Source organism: Danio rerio, chromosome 7 (assembly GCF_049306965.1).
Source record: "Danio rerio strain Tuebingen ecotype United States chromosome 7, GRCz12tu, whole genome shotgun sequence".
Taxonomy (NCBI): Eukaryota; Metazoa; Chordata; class Actinopteri; order Cypriniformes; family Danionidae; genus Danio; species Danio rerio.
This window is the reverse complement of record NC_133182.1, coordinates 53,376,932-53,391,526: the sequence shown is the minus strand read 5'-3', so window position 1 is coordinate 53,391,526 and position 14,595 is coordinate 53,376,932. Positions and strand designations below refer to the sequence as shown.

Below are 14,595 nucleotides of genomic sequence, written 5' to 3'. Positions count from 1 at the left end.
TAGTTTTGCTTCTCTTGATTTTTCCTCTTTTCTAAATTTGTATTTAATATTTTTCTATGACAAATACATTTGGCTGTTCTAGTTTTTGAACAGTTATTTTGTTAGATAAGCTCCAGATTTGGCTTCAGTACTGACTAATCTAATGTATATGCACAAATATAATATTGTAGCTTCCTATTAAAAATATGAATTTGTGAGGGGTGTACTTATATATGCCGAGCACTGTATGAACTCAGTTTTGGTTCTATTAAAAAGCATGGTAAAATATCTGGTATTTTTTCGAACGTGGAACATACAATAGCCAGATTGCAGCATGTAAAAATGTTCTTCATGCACACAGGGTCTCTCCTCTGTCGCCCCTCTCTCTCATTTCCCCCCTCCAACCGCAGCAGCTCCACCTCTCCTCAGAACCACTCAGCGGTGATAAAGCATCCACCTCCCTCCTCCATCTCCAGCCCCCCTCTCTCTCTCCCTCTCCTCATTCCAGCATTCCCAACATCCATACATTCATCCATTCTTGGCTCTCAATGAAATGAACACAGACCGACTCTGACTGGCTGGAATCAAAGCGGATTGGGCGCATGCTCTCGCTCTCTTTCTCTCTCACACACACTCACTCACTCACACACGTTCACACAAACAAACAGACTCAGTCTCGCCGACTGCTCCGTGTCAGGCGGGCACACACACTCACACACACATGCTCATAGACGCACCAACACACTCTCAGTCATTGTCAATCTGAGTGGCTTCAACCTTGGGATGAGGTGATGTTTTGGGACAGGAAACACGGAGCTATGGGCAATTCCCAACGCCGGGCTAAAGGGAGGCATAAAACCAAGGGGGCAACAGGTAAAAGCGCGCTCATATGTACCTGTGTCACTACTACTGTAGACGTGTGCATGGATTTGTTTGCATACCATATTTTACATTGTGTGTGTGTGTGTGCATGCACGTGTGAGAAGATATCAATGTCAGTGACTGGATTCAAGTGGCGAATCAGCACTGCTGCTTTTTGACATTGGGTTCAAATCACTGTTCACACTCTCGTTATCGCTCTTTGAAACCTCTTGCGCCTTCTTCTCCTTTACCCCAAAAAAGAAAGTGACAAGCCTTTAGAGCTGTGTTCCCACACAGGCGCAGGGCACAGCCGGAGTCAGAGGATCAGAGAGAATGAGGAACAAAATAAAAGATGAGAGAGGAAAAGGGTGTCAGGGAATGGATTGGGAGGAAAGAGGTTTAAGACAGACGTGGAGTGATGGCAGCTGGAGGAGACGATCAGGATGGAGAGAGGGAGGAGTGTGTGGAGCTGTCACTCTGTCTCTTATCAGCGAATTAGAAAGGACACATGCATGCACACTGAATGGATACAAGCAAACATACGTCTTCTTTAACACTATCAGAATGCTGATGCTTTTCAGTGCTTTGCAGACACAAAAAGCATATACTTATAGTCTTTAAAAAATGAACAAACACCAGCTGAGCTTAGAAAGGTGGCTTTTGGTTTTTATGGAGCACAATCAAGCTTGCATTTGTTTGTCTTTTAATGTTGATTGTCTGGTTTGTCAGTCACTGGATGCATTCAAGTCTGCTGCCTAATTCTATAGATGTATACCCTCATTGACGGTTCCCTGCATTAGTGCACACTAATTTAATCCACTTGAGTGAATCAAAACGAGTGAGTGCATTCAGACAGCGCTGGAAGGGCTGTGGCTTTTGCATAGTCTGATCTTGCTGTTTATTAATCGTCTTTGGAATCGTAAATTTTGGAAATGAATGAGATTTTAGGCTGTGTCTAGTGAGTTAGCACCTATAAACTTAATCACAAGATTTAATTTGGGCTGCACAGGGGCAACATGGTGGCTTAGTGGTTAGCACTGTCGTCTCACAGCAAAAAATTCGCTGGTTCGAGTGCCATCTGGCATTTCTGTATGGAATTTTTTGGAACTATTTGCATGGGTTTCCTCTGGGTGCTCCGGTTTCCCATACAATCCAAAGGCATGTGCTATAGCTGAATTGAATAAACGAAATTGTCCGTAGTGTATAAGTGTGAATGAGTGTGTATGGATGTTTCCCAGTCATGGGTTGCAGCTAGAAGGGCATCCACTGTGTAAAACATATGCTCAATAAGTTGGCGGTTCATTCCACTGTGGTGACCATGGATGAATAAAGTGACCAAGCCGAAGGAAAATTGATGAGTGAATTCAGCCCGCACAATATCAAACTGAAATGATCATTATTGCGATAGAGTATGCAATATCCATATCCCAGAGAGGTGTGATAAATGAAATGTATTGGTAACACTTTGGGTCACAACTCACTGCATTAATAAACCATTAAATAACACTACTGGCTTAATAAACTACTAATTAGCTGTTTATTAATAGTTTGTAAGGTAGAAGTTGGGTTTAGGCTTTGGGAATAAGTATGAATAAGATCCTACTTCATAACTACTAATAAATAGTTAATATCTTAGTATTAAGCTGGTAATAAACCAGTGGTTAATAGCATGAATTGTGACTATAACTTAAGTGTTACCAATGTATTTTATGTGGAAAGCATATGTGTGTTTTATGGATAGGTTGTTTATCCAAATTGGACCGATCAGATTACTAGCAATCTGGTCAATCAGGTCTTACTATTTGTATATCTTCCTTCCCATTTGGTGCTGTTTTATATCATTAAAAAATATAAAAAATAATACGAATCAGAATATCAGCCAAGGTTTTCAGTCATTCATAATGTTTTGAAGTCCAAATGTTTGCACCTTGACATGATTAAATCAGAAAAATTTACATTTTCTGTTTATTTTAGCATGATAAGTACATTATATTATATATATATATATATATATATATATATATATATATATATATATATATATATATATATATATATATATATATATATATATATATATTTAAATATATATATATATATATATATATATATATATATATATATATATATATATATATATATATATATATATATTTAAATATATATATATATATATATATATATATATATATATATATATATATATATATTTAAATATATATATATATATATATATATATATATATATATATTTAAATATATATATATATATATATATATATATATATATATAATACAAATATATATATATATATATATATATATATATATATATATAATACAAATATATATATATATATATATATATATATATATATATAATACAAATATATATATATATATATATATATATATATATATATATATATATATATATATATATAATACAAATATGATTTTTCTATGGAAATGTCATATCACAAGAAATATTGTTATCGCAGTGGGATTACAGAACACCAATATCACATTTTGTATATTTTTCTGGCATCATGCAGCATTAAATTTCATTCATTCATTTAGTTTCTTTCGGCTTAGTCCCTTTATTTATCAGGGGTCGCCACAGTGGAATGAACCGCCAACTTATCCAGCTTATGTTTTACACAGCAGATGCCCTTCCAGCTGCAACCCAGTACTGGGAAACATCCATACACACTCATTTACTACAGCCAATTTAGTTTATTCAATTCATCTATTCCACCTGTCTTTGGATTGTGGGGGAAACTAGAGCACCCGGAGGAAACCCACGCCAACACGGGGAGAACATGCAAACTCCACACAGAAATGCTAACTGACCCAGTCGGGACTCGAACCAGTGACTGTGAGGTGACAGTGCTAACCACTGAGGAACTGTAGCCCTAGCTTTAAATTTGTTTAAGGAATGTATATCTGTATGATTTTACTCTGTATCCACACTGGACCATCAGTTGGGGAAATGCATGGATGGGTGATTCAGCTATAGTGCACCACAAGGCATTATGGGTAATCTATTGCGGTAAATTGTTCACGGGTTCTGTGCTTGTTATTGTAATGCATTACGAGATTGAATGTCATTTGAAAGTAATTTAACTCTGGTTTAGTTACAAATTGCTGGCCCCTTAAATAGTGTTCAATGGGGCGATTGCAAACAAAGGCTTGGTCTTGATCTCATTTTTGACTCTGAAATCCTACTTTGATGGGTTTCGTAATGGGATTGATGATGATTTGTTTTGATTCAGCAATTCATAATAAAAAAAAAATCATTTTGTGTATGCACAGTGCTCAGCATAGTACACGCCATTTTGAAAATTAATATTTTATCTATTTCTCAGTGACTAGGCAATGTATTTTGGTGCATTTAAGCAAAATTGATTTATTAAACAGATACAGTATATTTATTAAAAAGATATTTTAGTCACTAAACAAATTGTAACCTGGTAGTGATGCTGACAGGGATTTGGATCCAAATCCAGGTGACAGAGATAGTCACGCTAGCAATGATCATCACAGGAGCAAGCAGATGTATAAGGGCAATCCAGAGTCGTAATCAAAATAACAGGTATGCAGCATACAACGTAAACAAACAAAACAGGGCAAAGATCAAAACACAGAAAAGCAAGACAAAGGAAACGAGTCATAATGTCCCTTAACAGATATCAAGAGTGAGCACATGTGAGTCTTTGAGAGGTGTACATAGTCTGTGTAATTAGTCCTGAACAGTTTCAGCTGTGTCTCTCTTTGCATATATGGGGATCTAGGCCAGCTGTGTGACTGGAGCATGACTGAATATGTATTTTTTTTTGCTGGCAGATTTGTAGTTCTCCAGTGATCTGCATAGGCTGGATCACATTTTTCTTGCTACTCTTGATTTTACCTCATTTTTTAAATTTGTATTTAATATTTTTCTAGAACATATAAATTTGGCTGTACTAGTTTTTGGACTGTTATCATAAATTATTTTGTTAGATAAGCTCCAGTTTTGGCTTCAGTACTGACTAATCTATTGTATATGCACAAATATAATATTGTATAGCTTCCTATTAAAAATCAGAATTTTAAAAATTAATTTTGTGAGGAGTTTACCTATATATGTTGAGCACTGAAAGCTCCAGAAGTCAATGTTGGCATGTTTATTTAAGATGGGAACTGCTTTTTACTGAATGCCGTTTAAAATGAAATGCCATGAGAATATGTTGGTTTGGCAGTGAACTTTAGAATGGATGTTTTCACACCAACTACTGTGATATTCAAATTTTTAACTTAAGAGTACTGTAAGATTATAAATCAGTGAGTCAAATAAAACAGTTTTAATTTAGACTCTGATTACTGACATGACTTCTCCAATGTCTACTAAGCCAGTGCTCATTTTTTCCCTTGCATTACCTATATTTTGATCCTTTTTTAATTCCTAAGTATATTTCTGAGTCTGAATTGCTACAAAGCATATTGTTTAGCGTACCAGAGAATTCTAACTACACTCTTAGAAATAAGGTGCAAAATCACATATTAAATGTTAAAGATATTAAAAATTACACTTTTGTACCATAGAGGTGCATATTAGTGCCTTTAAGTTTCACTTTTGTACCATACAGGTGAATATTAATACTTTTAGGGTACACTTTGTACCATATAAGTGGATATTAGTACCTTTGGGGTACACTTTTGTACCATACAGGTGGGTATTGTTACCTTTAGGGTACACTTTTGTACCATATAGGTGGATATTACTACCTTTAGGTTACTCTTTTGTACCACACAGGTGGATATTAGTACCTTTAGGGTACACTTTTGTACCATACTGGGGGACATTAGTACATTTAGGTTACACTTTTGTAATTTTAAGATTCAGTTGTGTACCTTTAAGGAACTCTGAGATACACATTTGTACTTTTTAGATATTAATATTTACATGTTAAGGATCTTTTAAGAACAAAAATGTACATTTTGAAAAGGTACCACCCCAATGAAAGATACTGCCCCAATTACTTCTGAGAGTGCACAATTAGTACAGTTCAGAATCCGTACAATAAAGCTATCCTCATTTTCTGTTATAATTCTGTTTATTTTCCCAATACTGGGATGGAGATGGAAGGGCATCCGCGTGTAAAACATATGCTGAATAAGTTGACGGTTCATTCTGCTGTGGCAACTCCTGATGAAGGGACTAAGCTGAAGGAAAATAAACGAATGAATTCTGGTTTCTTTTTCTAACACATAGCCACAAGCTCTGAATTCACAGTCATCTATATTAGATGGTGTTTTCGATGGCAGAATTAGCTCTCAAAAATTTCAACGCAAACAATAGCTGATGTATGTGTTGGTTTGTGTAATGCATGAAGTGCACAGTGCTGTGTACACACATTGCTTTCTATACACACATTGTTTTCATTCATACTTTTCTCAGCCACTCTGACGTCATGCTCTTAGCGAAGGGCCGTACCCTGACTGAACACAGAGAAAGAGAGAGAAAGAGAGAGAGAGAGAGAGATGTGTGTGCTGTGTGAAACTGGGCAGTTGTTGTCATGGCAACGGACAGGTGGTATTGCCAGTCAATTGAGAGCCTGTTCGATGCCGCTTGTAATTGCGTGTGTTCTCACTCTGCGTCAGTGTCCCTGTGTCAACCTCAGAACGTCTGAGTTCACTATACCCTATTGAATTGCATATCAAATGATCTTCTACTTGTGTGTGAAAAAAAATACCACTCACATGAGCTGACGATCAGAACAACACGCCTGGCGTTCTTCACAGAAGTGTGTGAAAATGCTTGTCAGTTTTGTACTTCCACAAGCTTTAGTTTGTCTCTGGTTTATCGGTTGTGAAGGTTTTGCATGGAAACAGAGATAAATCTGCTGTGAAAATGTGTGTTTTTGGTTTTGTGTGAGATCCAGTGTGACCTTGCATGCCACGAGCAGCTTGGACACATAAACACAGCTGTTGGCCAAACAGCAGACATACTGTATAAAGGATCTTTCAGTGTTTAGTGTGTAGTTTCTTATGTGCACTTGTGTTGTTTATGCAGTTGTGTTCATGTGATGACTGGAACTAGGTGCAACATATATCACCCTCTAATTCACTTTATCATATTAAATATTATTCCTTTACTGTCGTTACTTTCACTTTGATAATTTTAAAGGCGCAGTATGTAATTTTAACACCCAGTGGTTAAACTAGATATTACATTCCTGGATCACAAGCGCAGGTTGCCAAATTGAAGACCACCAGGAGCGAGCCTGACTATCGAGACTAAAGGCTGATGAAAACAATGTCTAAATTAAAGGCACGGCACCCGATAGAGTGAATATTTTCCAAATTGAAAGGTGTTTTTGTACTAAGCAACACCTGAAGTTTATTTTAGAAATGGTTTCTATTTCTTGCTGAACAGCAGAAAAAAATGTTCACCTCAGGTACACCTCATGTGCTTTATTCAGTGTTAAATGCTAATAATGTGAGTTTAATTGCCATTTCAGATGACATTTATTGCCACAGTACTGAAAGCAGCAGCAGATAGTTCACCTCAGATCTTAAAAATAAAATAAACTGCTTGAAATGAAACTTTAGAGCTGTGACTCAGTGCAGGCCAACACATATCAGTGATTCAGCAATTACATTTAATAACGTTAAAGAGGTTTAATATGTATTAACTAGATTATAAACCTTTCCATTTTGCTGGAGTGCAGTAAATGCACTATTCTGTGCTTCTGAATGATTAATGATTAAATTTCTGTCATATTTTGTCTGATGCAAACAGGCAAATTTCTTATGACTGCAAACCTCATCATGTAGCATGTTGTTAGTACATGGGGTTACAATGCAGCCTGCTCACCTAATGTTTACATTCGTAATATTTATATTATTTGCTAATTAATAACCAACTTGGTGAGGCAGTGGCGCAGTAGGTAATGCTGTCGCCTCACAGCAAGAAGGTCGCTGGGTCGCTGGTTTGAACCTCGGCTCAGTTGGTGTTTCTGTGTGTATTTTGCATGTTCTCCCTGCCTTCGCGTGGGTTTCCTCCAGGTGCTCCGGTTTCCCCCACAGTCCAAAGACATGCTGTACAGGTGAATTGGGTAGGCTAAATTGTCCATAGAGTATGAGTGTATGTGTGTGTGGATGTTTCCCAGAGATGGGTTGCAGCTGGAAGGTCATCCACTGTGTAAAAACTTGCTGGATAAGTTGGCGCTTCATTCCGCTGTGGCGACCCCGGAACCCCTTAATAAAGGGACTAAGCCGACAAGAAAATTAATGAATGAATAAAAACCAACTCATGGGGAACTCTGAATCTGTGTCTCATTTCAGAGTCTGTTGTCCACCGGAGGTTGCATTTTGCCTTTAGATTCATGCTTTCAGCGCCTTTCTGAATGAATGTATGAAATACGTGGTTTTCCACCAAGGCAGCCCAGGGTGCTGAAATATTGGTTAAAATGGCATTGGGCTGGTTAAAAGACCAAAACAAAGACAGATTTTCTGGCACGTAAGGTGATATTCTTAATAGCAGAATATTTGACTTCATTATTGTTTTTCAGATAAACAAGGATGTTCACTTGGCATGTTTCTTAAATATCTGCAAACATATTATGGTATTTTTATGCTTTAGAAGAAGAAACTCACATACAGCACCTTTAATACATAATAAATTGTCAAGTCACTTTAATGGAAATGCAGCTATAGAGGCAGTTCTGATTCTCTATAGTCATTATTTAACTCAAATAGAAATTCATTGTGGGATCATTTCAATTTAATAACAGTGGTTTCTGACATTGCATGAATGTTAAGTTCATACTAACCAGCCCTCCTTATTATTTTCATTCTTTAAAAATGTACAAGGCTTTATAGTCTGTTTGAGCAGTCACTCCATTTACTAATAGATTATTTGGTTGCATGTTAATGTAGAAAATGGGAAGTCTGTTTGAAATTGCAACTCAGCTATAGGCAGCTCTACAAAAGGCTACAGTTGTCAACATTTGAAGTGGATCAAACTCGTTAATCAGTATTGTCCTTAATGTGTATTGAATGTTCTTATCTTAGGACAACTTTGAAGAACTTGCCATTCAGCTTAGTTCATCCTACAGCTTACTTCAGTTTAAATTCTCATCTAATGGTGACAATGTGGTCAACAATAGGGGTTTTTGATAGTTAAGACCCAAGCATAATGGGCAGCAATGACAAGGCATGCTCATTAAAGTTAAAATCTCATTTAGAATCATGATATGTAACATAGGCTCATTCTGAAAATGTAGCCCTATATATAATTCTTGAGATCGCGAAATATGTCGCCTGAAGTATGAGTGGGTGCATTATGTCTTTGAAACGAACGCTATGGGGGGGCAGTATGATGCCGTTCCTTTTCTCGCTTACCAGCTGACTGCAAAAAAACTAAAACTGCTAATAACATAGCTCCTGGGATGTATTTTGTTCTCTCCAGAAATATATATATATATATATATATATATATATATATATATATATATATATATATATATATATATATATATATATATATATATATATATATATATATAAATATATATATATAAACAGTAGGAGTACGCAATCAGAATGAGTCTGGGTTGATGATATGACACATTATTGTTATAAATGAAATTTCATGCGTGCTCATGACAAATGTTGTTAAGTGTCATTCACTCAGGTTGCTCTTTTTAAATGGCAATGTCCGAGATGTCTTTGTCTTGGCTTTATCAAGATATACCAACATAACTTGTCATAAACATGATTGTCTTGAGGCCATTATTATTGTTTCATGAAGAGTTTTTCTGATCATGTGGACCAAAATGAATTTGTCATTAATATTTTCCAGTAAAACTATAATACTCTGATTTTTAACAGCAATAATAATATTTCAAGAGTTCACACTTAGCTGATGATTTACAAAGCTTATTTGGCATGCTGTCCCGGGAGAGAGCCCCGAGCTCAAGGGCTCCTCGAGCCCGGGGCTTCCTCCCGTTGGCAGAGCAAGAAGGGAGCCTGAGCTCGGTGGATCTCAGAACTCCCCTGCCGCTGTAGCTAAGGGAACGTAAGGAATTAGACCAGCTTGATTGTTAAGTATGTTGAATGTCTTTGGATGGTGGGAGGAAACCGGAGAGCCCGGGGAAAACCCACGCGGACACGGGAAGGACATACAAACTCCCCACAGAAACACTCACCGGTCCTATCGAACTAGGACCGGCAGTATTCTTGCTGTGTGGTTCACAGTGCTAACCACTGGACCGCCGTGCCGCCCAATTACAGGTAAAGGAGGAGAATAGGGGAGGAGGGGGGTTTCTTCCAAACGAAGATAAAGTGAACTGGAAACTTAGACTATTTATGGTGCCTTAGGGCTCATATGATTGGAAGATTAGTGATTAGCAAATGCGAGACTGGACGTGATAAATCATAAGCACGTGATCCTCTCGAAATTAGTTTATGAATAAACTTCACTTCAAGAGTTCACACTTAGCTGATGATTTACAAAGCTTATTTGGCATGCTGTCCCGGGAGAGAGCCCCGAGCTCAAGGGCTCCTCGAGCCCGGGGCTTCCTCCCGTTGGCAGAGCAAGAAGGGAGCCTGAGCTCGGTGGATCTCAGAACTCCCCAAAATGCAGAATTAATCGCTCGGGACAGCAGCCGCGTATTCGAAGAAAAAACCCCCCAAAAGGCAGGAAATTTAGAGCTATATCCGGCTGCTGGATATAATAGAAGAAAAGAGGTTAAATGCATGGGCATTAATTAGATAGGATTAATAAGGGTGAAAAGAGGATTCTAATAACTCTTGCTGGAGTTAGAGTTTGAAGGAACCCCTGCGGGGGTCATGGTTTTCGGGGTTAAGAAGGGGAGAATAGGTGGTTTGAAGCAGTGAAAGAGAACTTTGAGTGAATCTTGTGGGAGTTGGAGCTCTAAGTGACCCCTGCGGGGGCCAGAGTAGAGTGAAGGTATGGAGCAGAGAGTGGAGGAGAGTAGCTCTTACGAAAGATGGAGCTTTGTGAGAGTTTGAGTTTAGAGCAGCCTCTGCGGAGGTTAGAGCTTGAGGGTAGGGTGTAGATAGGAGTGACCTCTGCGGAGGTTAGAGCTTGAGGGTAGGGAGTAGATAGGAGCGACCTCTGCGGAGGTTTGAGCTTGAAGGTAGGGTGTAGATAGGAGCGACCTCTGCGGAGGTTTGAGCTTGAAGGTAGGGTGTAGATAGGAGCGACCTCTGCGGAGGTTTGAGCTTGAAGGTAGGGTGTAGATAGGAGTGACCTCTGCGGAGGTTTGAGCTTGAGGATAGGGTGTAGATAGGAGTGACCTCTGCGGAGGTTAGAGCTTGAGGGTAGGGAGTAGATAGGAGCGACCTCTGCGGAGGTTTGAGCTTGAAAGTAGGGTGTAGATAGGAGTGACCTCTGCGGAGGTTTGAGCTTGAGGATAGGGTGTAGATAGGAGTGACCTCTGCGGAGGTTAGAGCTTGAGGGTAGAGAGTAGATAGGAGCGACCTCTGCGGAGGTTTGAGCTTGAAGGTAGGGTGTAGATAGGAGTGACCTCTGCGGAGGTTTGAGCTTGAGGGTAGGGTGTAGATAGGAGCGACCTCTGCGGAGGTTTGAGCTTGAAGGTAGGGTGTAGATAGGAGTGACCTCTGCGGAGGTTTGAGCTTGAGGGTAGGGTGTAGATAGGAGTGACCTCTGCGGAGGTTTGAGCTTGAGGGTAGAGTGTAGATAGGAGTGACCTCTGCGGAGGTTTGAGCTTGAGGGTAGAGTGTAGCTAGGAGCGACCTCTGCGGAGGTTTGAGCTTGAAGGTAGGGTGTAGATAGGAGTGACCTCTGCGGAGGTTTGAGCTTGAGGGTAGGGTGTAGATAGGAGTGACCTCTGCGGAGGTTTGAGCTTGAGGGTAGAGTGTAGCTGGGAGGAGCAATGAGTGGAAGAGAGTAACTCTTGTGAGAGTTGGAGCTTGAAGCGACCTCTGTGGAGGTCAGAGCTTGGGGGTAGAGTGTAGATAGGGGGAGATAGGTAGCAGTGAGTGGAAGAGAGTAACTCTTGTGAGAGTTGGAGCTCTGAGCGACCTTTGTGGAGGTCAGAGCTTGAGGGTAGATTGCGGATAGGAGGAGATAGATATCAGTGAGTGGGAAAGAGGATTTGGATAACTCTTGCGAGAGATTGGGGCTCGGAGCGACCCCTGTGGGGGTCAGAGCTAGAGGGTGAGTCATAAGGAGAAGAGAGGTAGTTGAAGTAGAGTGAAGAAGTTTTAGCTTGAGCGGACCCCTGCGGGGTTTGGAGCTTGGAGAAAGAGTCTAGGCGGAAAAAGAATAGGTAACATCGTGAAGAAGAAAGGACTGTGGCCGCTATGGCCGAATCCTGCGAGAGTTGGAGCTCAAGGGGGCCCCTTCGGGTGTCTGAAGAGTCTAGACAGTAGAAACAAGATCATTAGAGGTAGAGTGTAAAATAGATTAGTTGGGAGTGGAGTGTAGAGAAGAAAGGAACGAGAGGCTGAAAAGTAGGGTTATAAGGATAAAAGATTTGGAAAAGTTGGAAGAAGGGAACAAGCACAAATATAATACATATGTACAAACGCAGTAAATGCGCAAAGAACATGTGGATACAAACGTCTGCATCTGTAAATAGCTATTGGTGATTGCAGAAGATGCTAACTGCAATGGCCCTTGAGGGAGTCCTTGGCAAACATGTAAGGGTGCCATGGGTGGACAATTGGGCTTCTGCGGGGTTTGGTTTGGATGACTCTTGCGAGAGTCGAGGCTCTGTTAGACGCCTTTTTGAGTTGGAGCCGTGTGAGGAGGTGCTTGGGGGTTGGTTAAAGCCTGTTGGGCTTTCTTGAGGTGGTATTTACTGAGACGTATATAAGATTTGAAAACTTCAGAAGACCAGCGACCAAGGGTCTGGATCTGATGGTGTGAGAGCCCGTTGTAGTGGCTGCGCCAATTCTGAATGAGTGGCTGGAAAAGGGCTCTGGGAAAAAACCTGATAGGCGAAAGATTTCTTTAAGGTGTTTTTGAAACCAGAATCGAGATACTGGACGGTTAGCGTCATCAGTAAAAAGCGGGGCCAGTGGGTTAGCCTCTTGAGATTTTCTAGGCTAAGAGGGTTTGGAATGGGCGTGTAGGTGAAGGAATATTGAAAATGAGGATAGAGTGTCCTCTCTGGAATTAATCTGTTTTGCTTTGTTTGATAAGGAAAGAGATAGTTTCCCTGTCTTGCAAAGCTAGATCTGAGATGGTGGGGTGGAGTAGAGGGTTAAATTTGGATGTAACTGTTAATTCAGAACATTTAAGAAACCCCCCAAAAATGCTAGATTGAACATAGCATCTAAGGTGCGGGCTGTATGGGAGGAAATGTAACCTTTACAGAGGGTGTAGATGCATGAGGTAAGGATTTTGAGTGTAATGGGTTGTCTAGCATGGTATGGAATTGTTTGAACGAATTCCATGCTGTGAGGTAGGCATTGAGGGTTCTGGGAGCTATTGCTTGTAGGATAAGAGATAGAGAAGTTTGATGAAGATTATGAAGTGGGTGGTTTATGGAAATATCGTTACTGAATAAGGAGGGACCGGCGTTGGGTGAGGGTCTGCTTCCGGGGCTAGTTGCCAGAATATCTGCAAAGAGAAATGAGAGAGAGAGAGAGTCAGCGATTTGGTTTTTGCAACCAGGTACATGTTCAGCAATCATGATAAATTGTTTTTTAGCAGATATCCAGATAAGGTGTCTTAAAAATGGCATAAGCGATTGGGAGTGGGAGCGTCCTTTGTTAATGCAATGCACTGTAGCTTCGTTATCGCAGTGAAAGAGAATGCTAGATGTAGACCATTCGTCCCCCCACAGGATGGCTGCTGCGATGATAGGTAGAATTTGAAGAGGGCTGAAAAACATTGGTCTTTGGAATGGAATTACAATTGGGTTGGCCATGTTGAGACAAACCAGTGTCCTTTATATTAGCCACTGTAACCTATTGGAGGGGCAGCGTCTGTGTATGTGTTGATGTCAATAGGGGATGCAATCAAGTCGCTGTAGAAAAAGGAACAGCCGTTCCATTGCTTAAGGAAAGAGATCCATAAGCAAAGTTCATCGCGACTGGGTTTGGAGAGAAAAATTGTTTCTTCTAAACCATGAACTGTGGTGGATAATTGATGGAGGTGGGAAATGAAAGGAATAATGCGCATAGCGAAATTTAGATGGCCGAGAATTGGTAGGAGTTCTCGTTGTGTGCACATCTGTTTTTCAAGGAAAATTTGGGATAGAGAAATTATTCGATTGATTTTCTCTTTAGGAAGGGATGCTTGGAATTTATGCGAGTCTAGATTAATACCCAGAAATTCGATTGAAGTACTGGGTCCTTCCGAGATCAGCGAAAACCTGCTGGGTGATCGCTAGGTGTTTGGCTGGAGGAGATGACGGGGGGGAAATAAGAAAATCGTCTAGAAGGTGAATGAGGTATGGTATTTCGTAAATATTAGACAGAATCCAGCATAAAGCTTCTGACATTATGTCAAATATTTTTTGGGCTGCTTTTGCATCCGAAAAATAGAATTGATTTCGCCAATAAATGCCAAAAGGTGCCAGAAGTCTGGGTGGATTGGCATGATTTTAAAGGTAGGGGAAATGTCTTCTTTGGCTAGCCAGGTGTTACGACTGGCTATCTTTATGAGAGAGATCTCTTGATCAATGTCGTAGTAGTTAAGTAAATATTCGTCCAATGGAATAGTGCTGTTAATGCTAGGAAAGGAGCAATTGTGTTGGGACGAAAGGTCGA

At 39.8% G+C, this 14,595-nt stretch overlaps 1 protein-coding gene across 9 annotated transcripts in view; it reads left to right on the top strand.

Moving 5' to 3' along the window:
* nhsl2 (NHS-like 2) overlaps positions 1-14,595 on the top strand; it is a 155,426-nt gene that overhangs the window by 80,047 nt on the left and 60,784 nt on the right. Inside the window, exon 1 of one of the 9 annotated variants that reach the window (XM_073907324.1) lies at positions 341-852. The exons of 7 other annotated variants lie outside the window; for them this stretch is intronic. In XM_073907324.1, coding sequence (XP_073763425.1) covers positions 771-852 — 82 coding nt within the window. In that variant the 5' untranslated portion in view covers positions 341-770. Of the gene's footprint in view, positions 1-340; positions 853-14,595 lie in introns of those variants that run through there. One more of the 9 variants, XM_001334017.9, reaches the window with a different exon arrangement.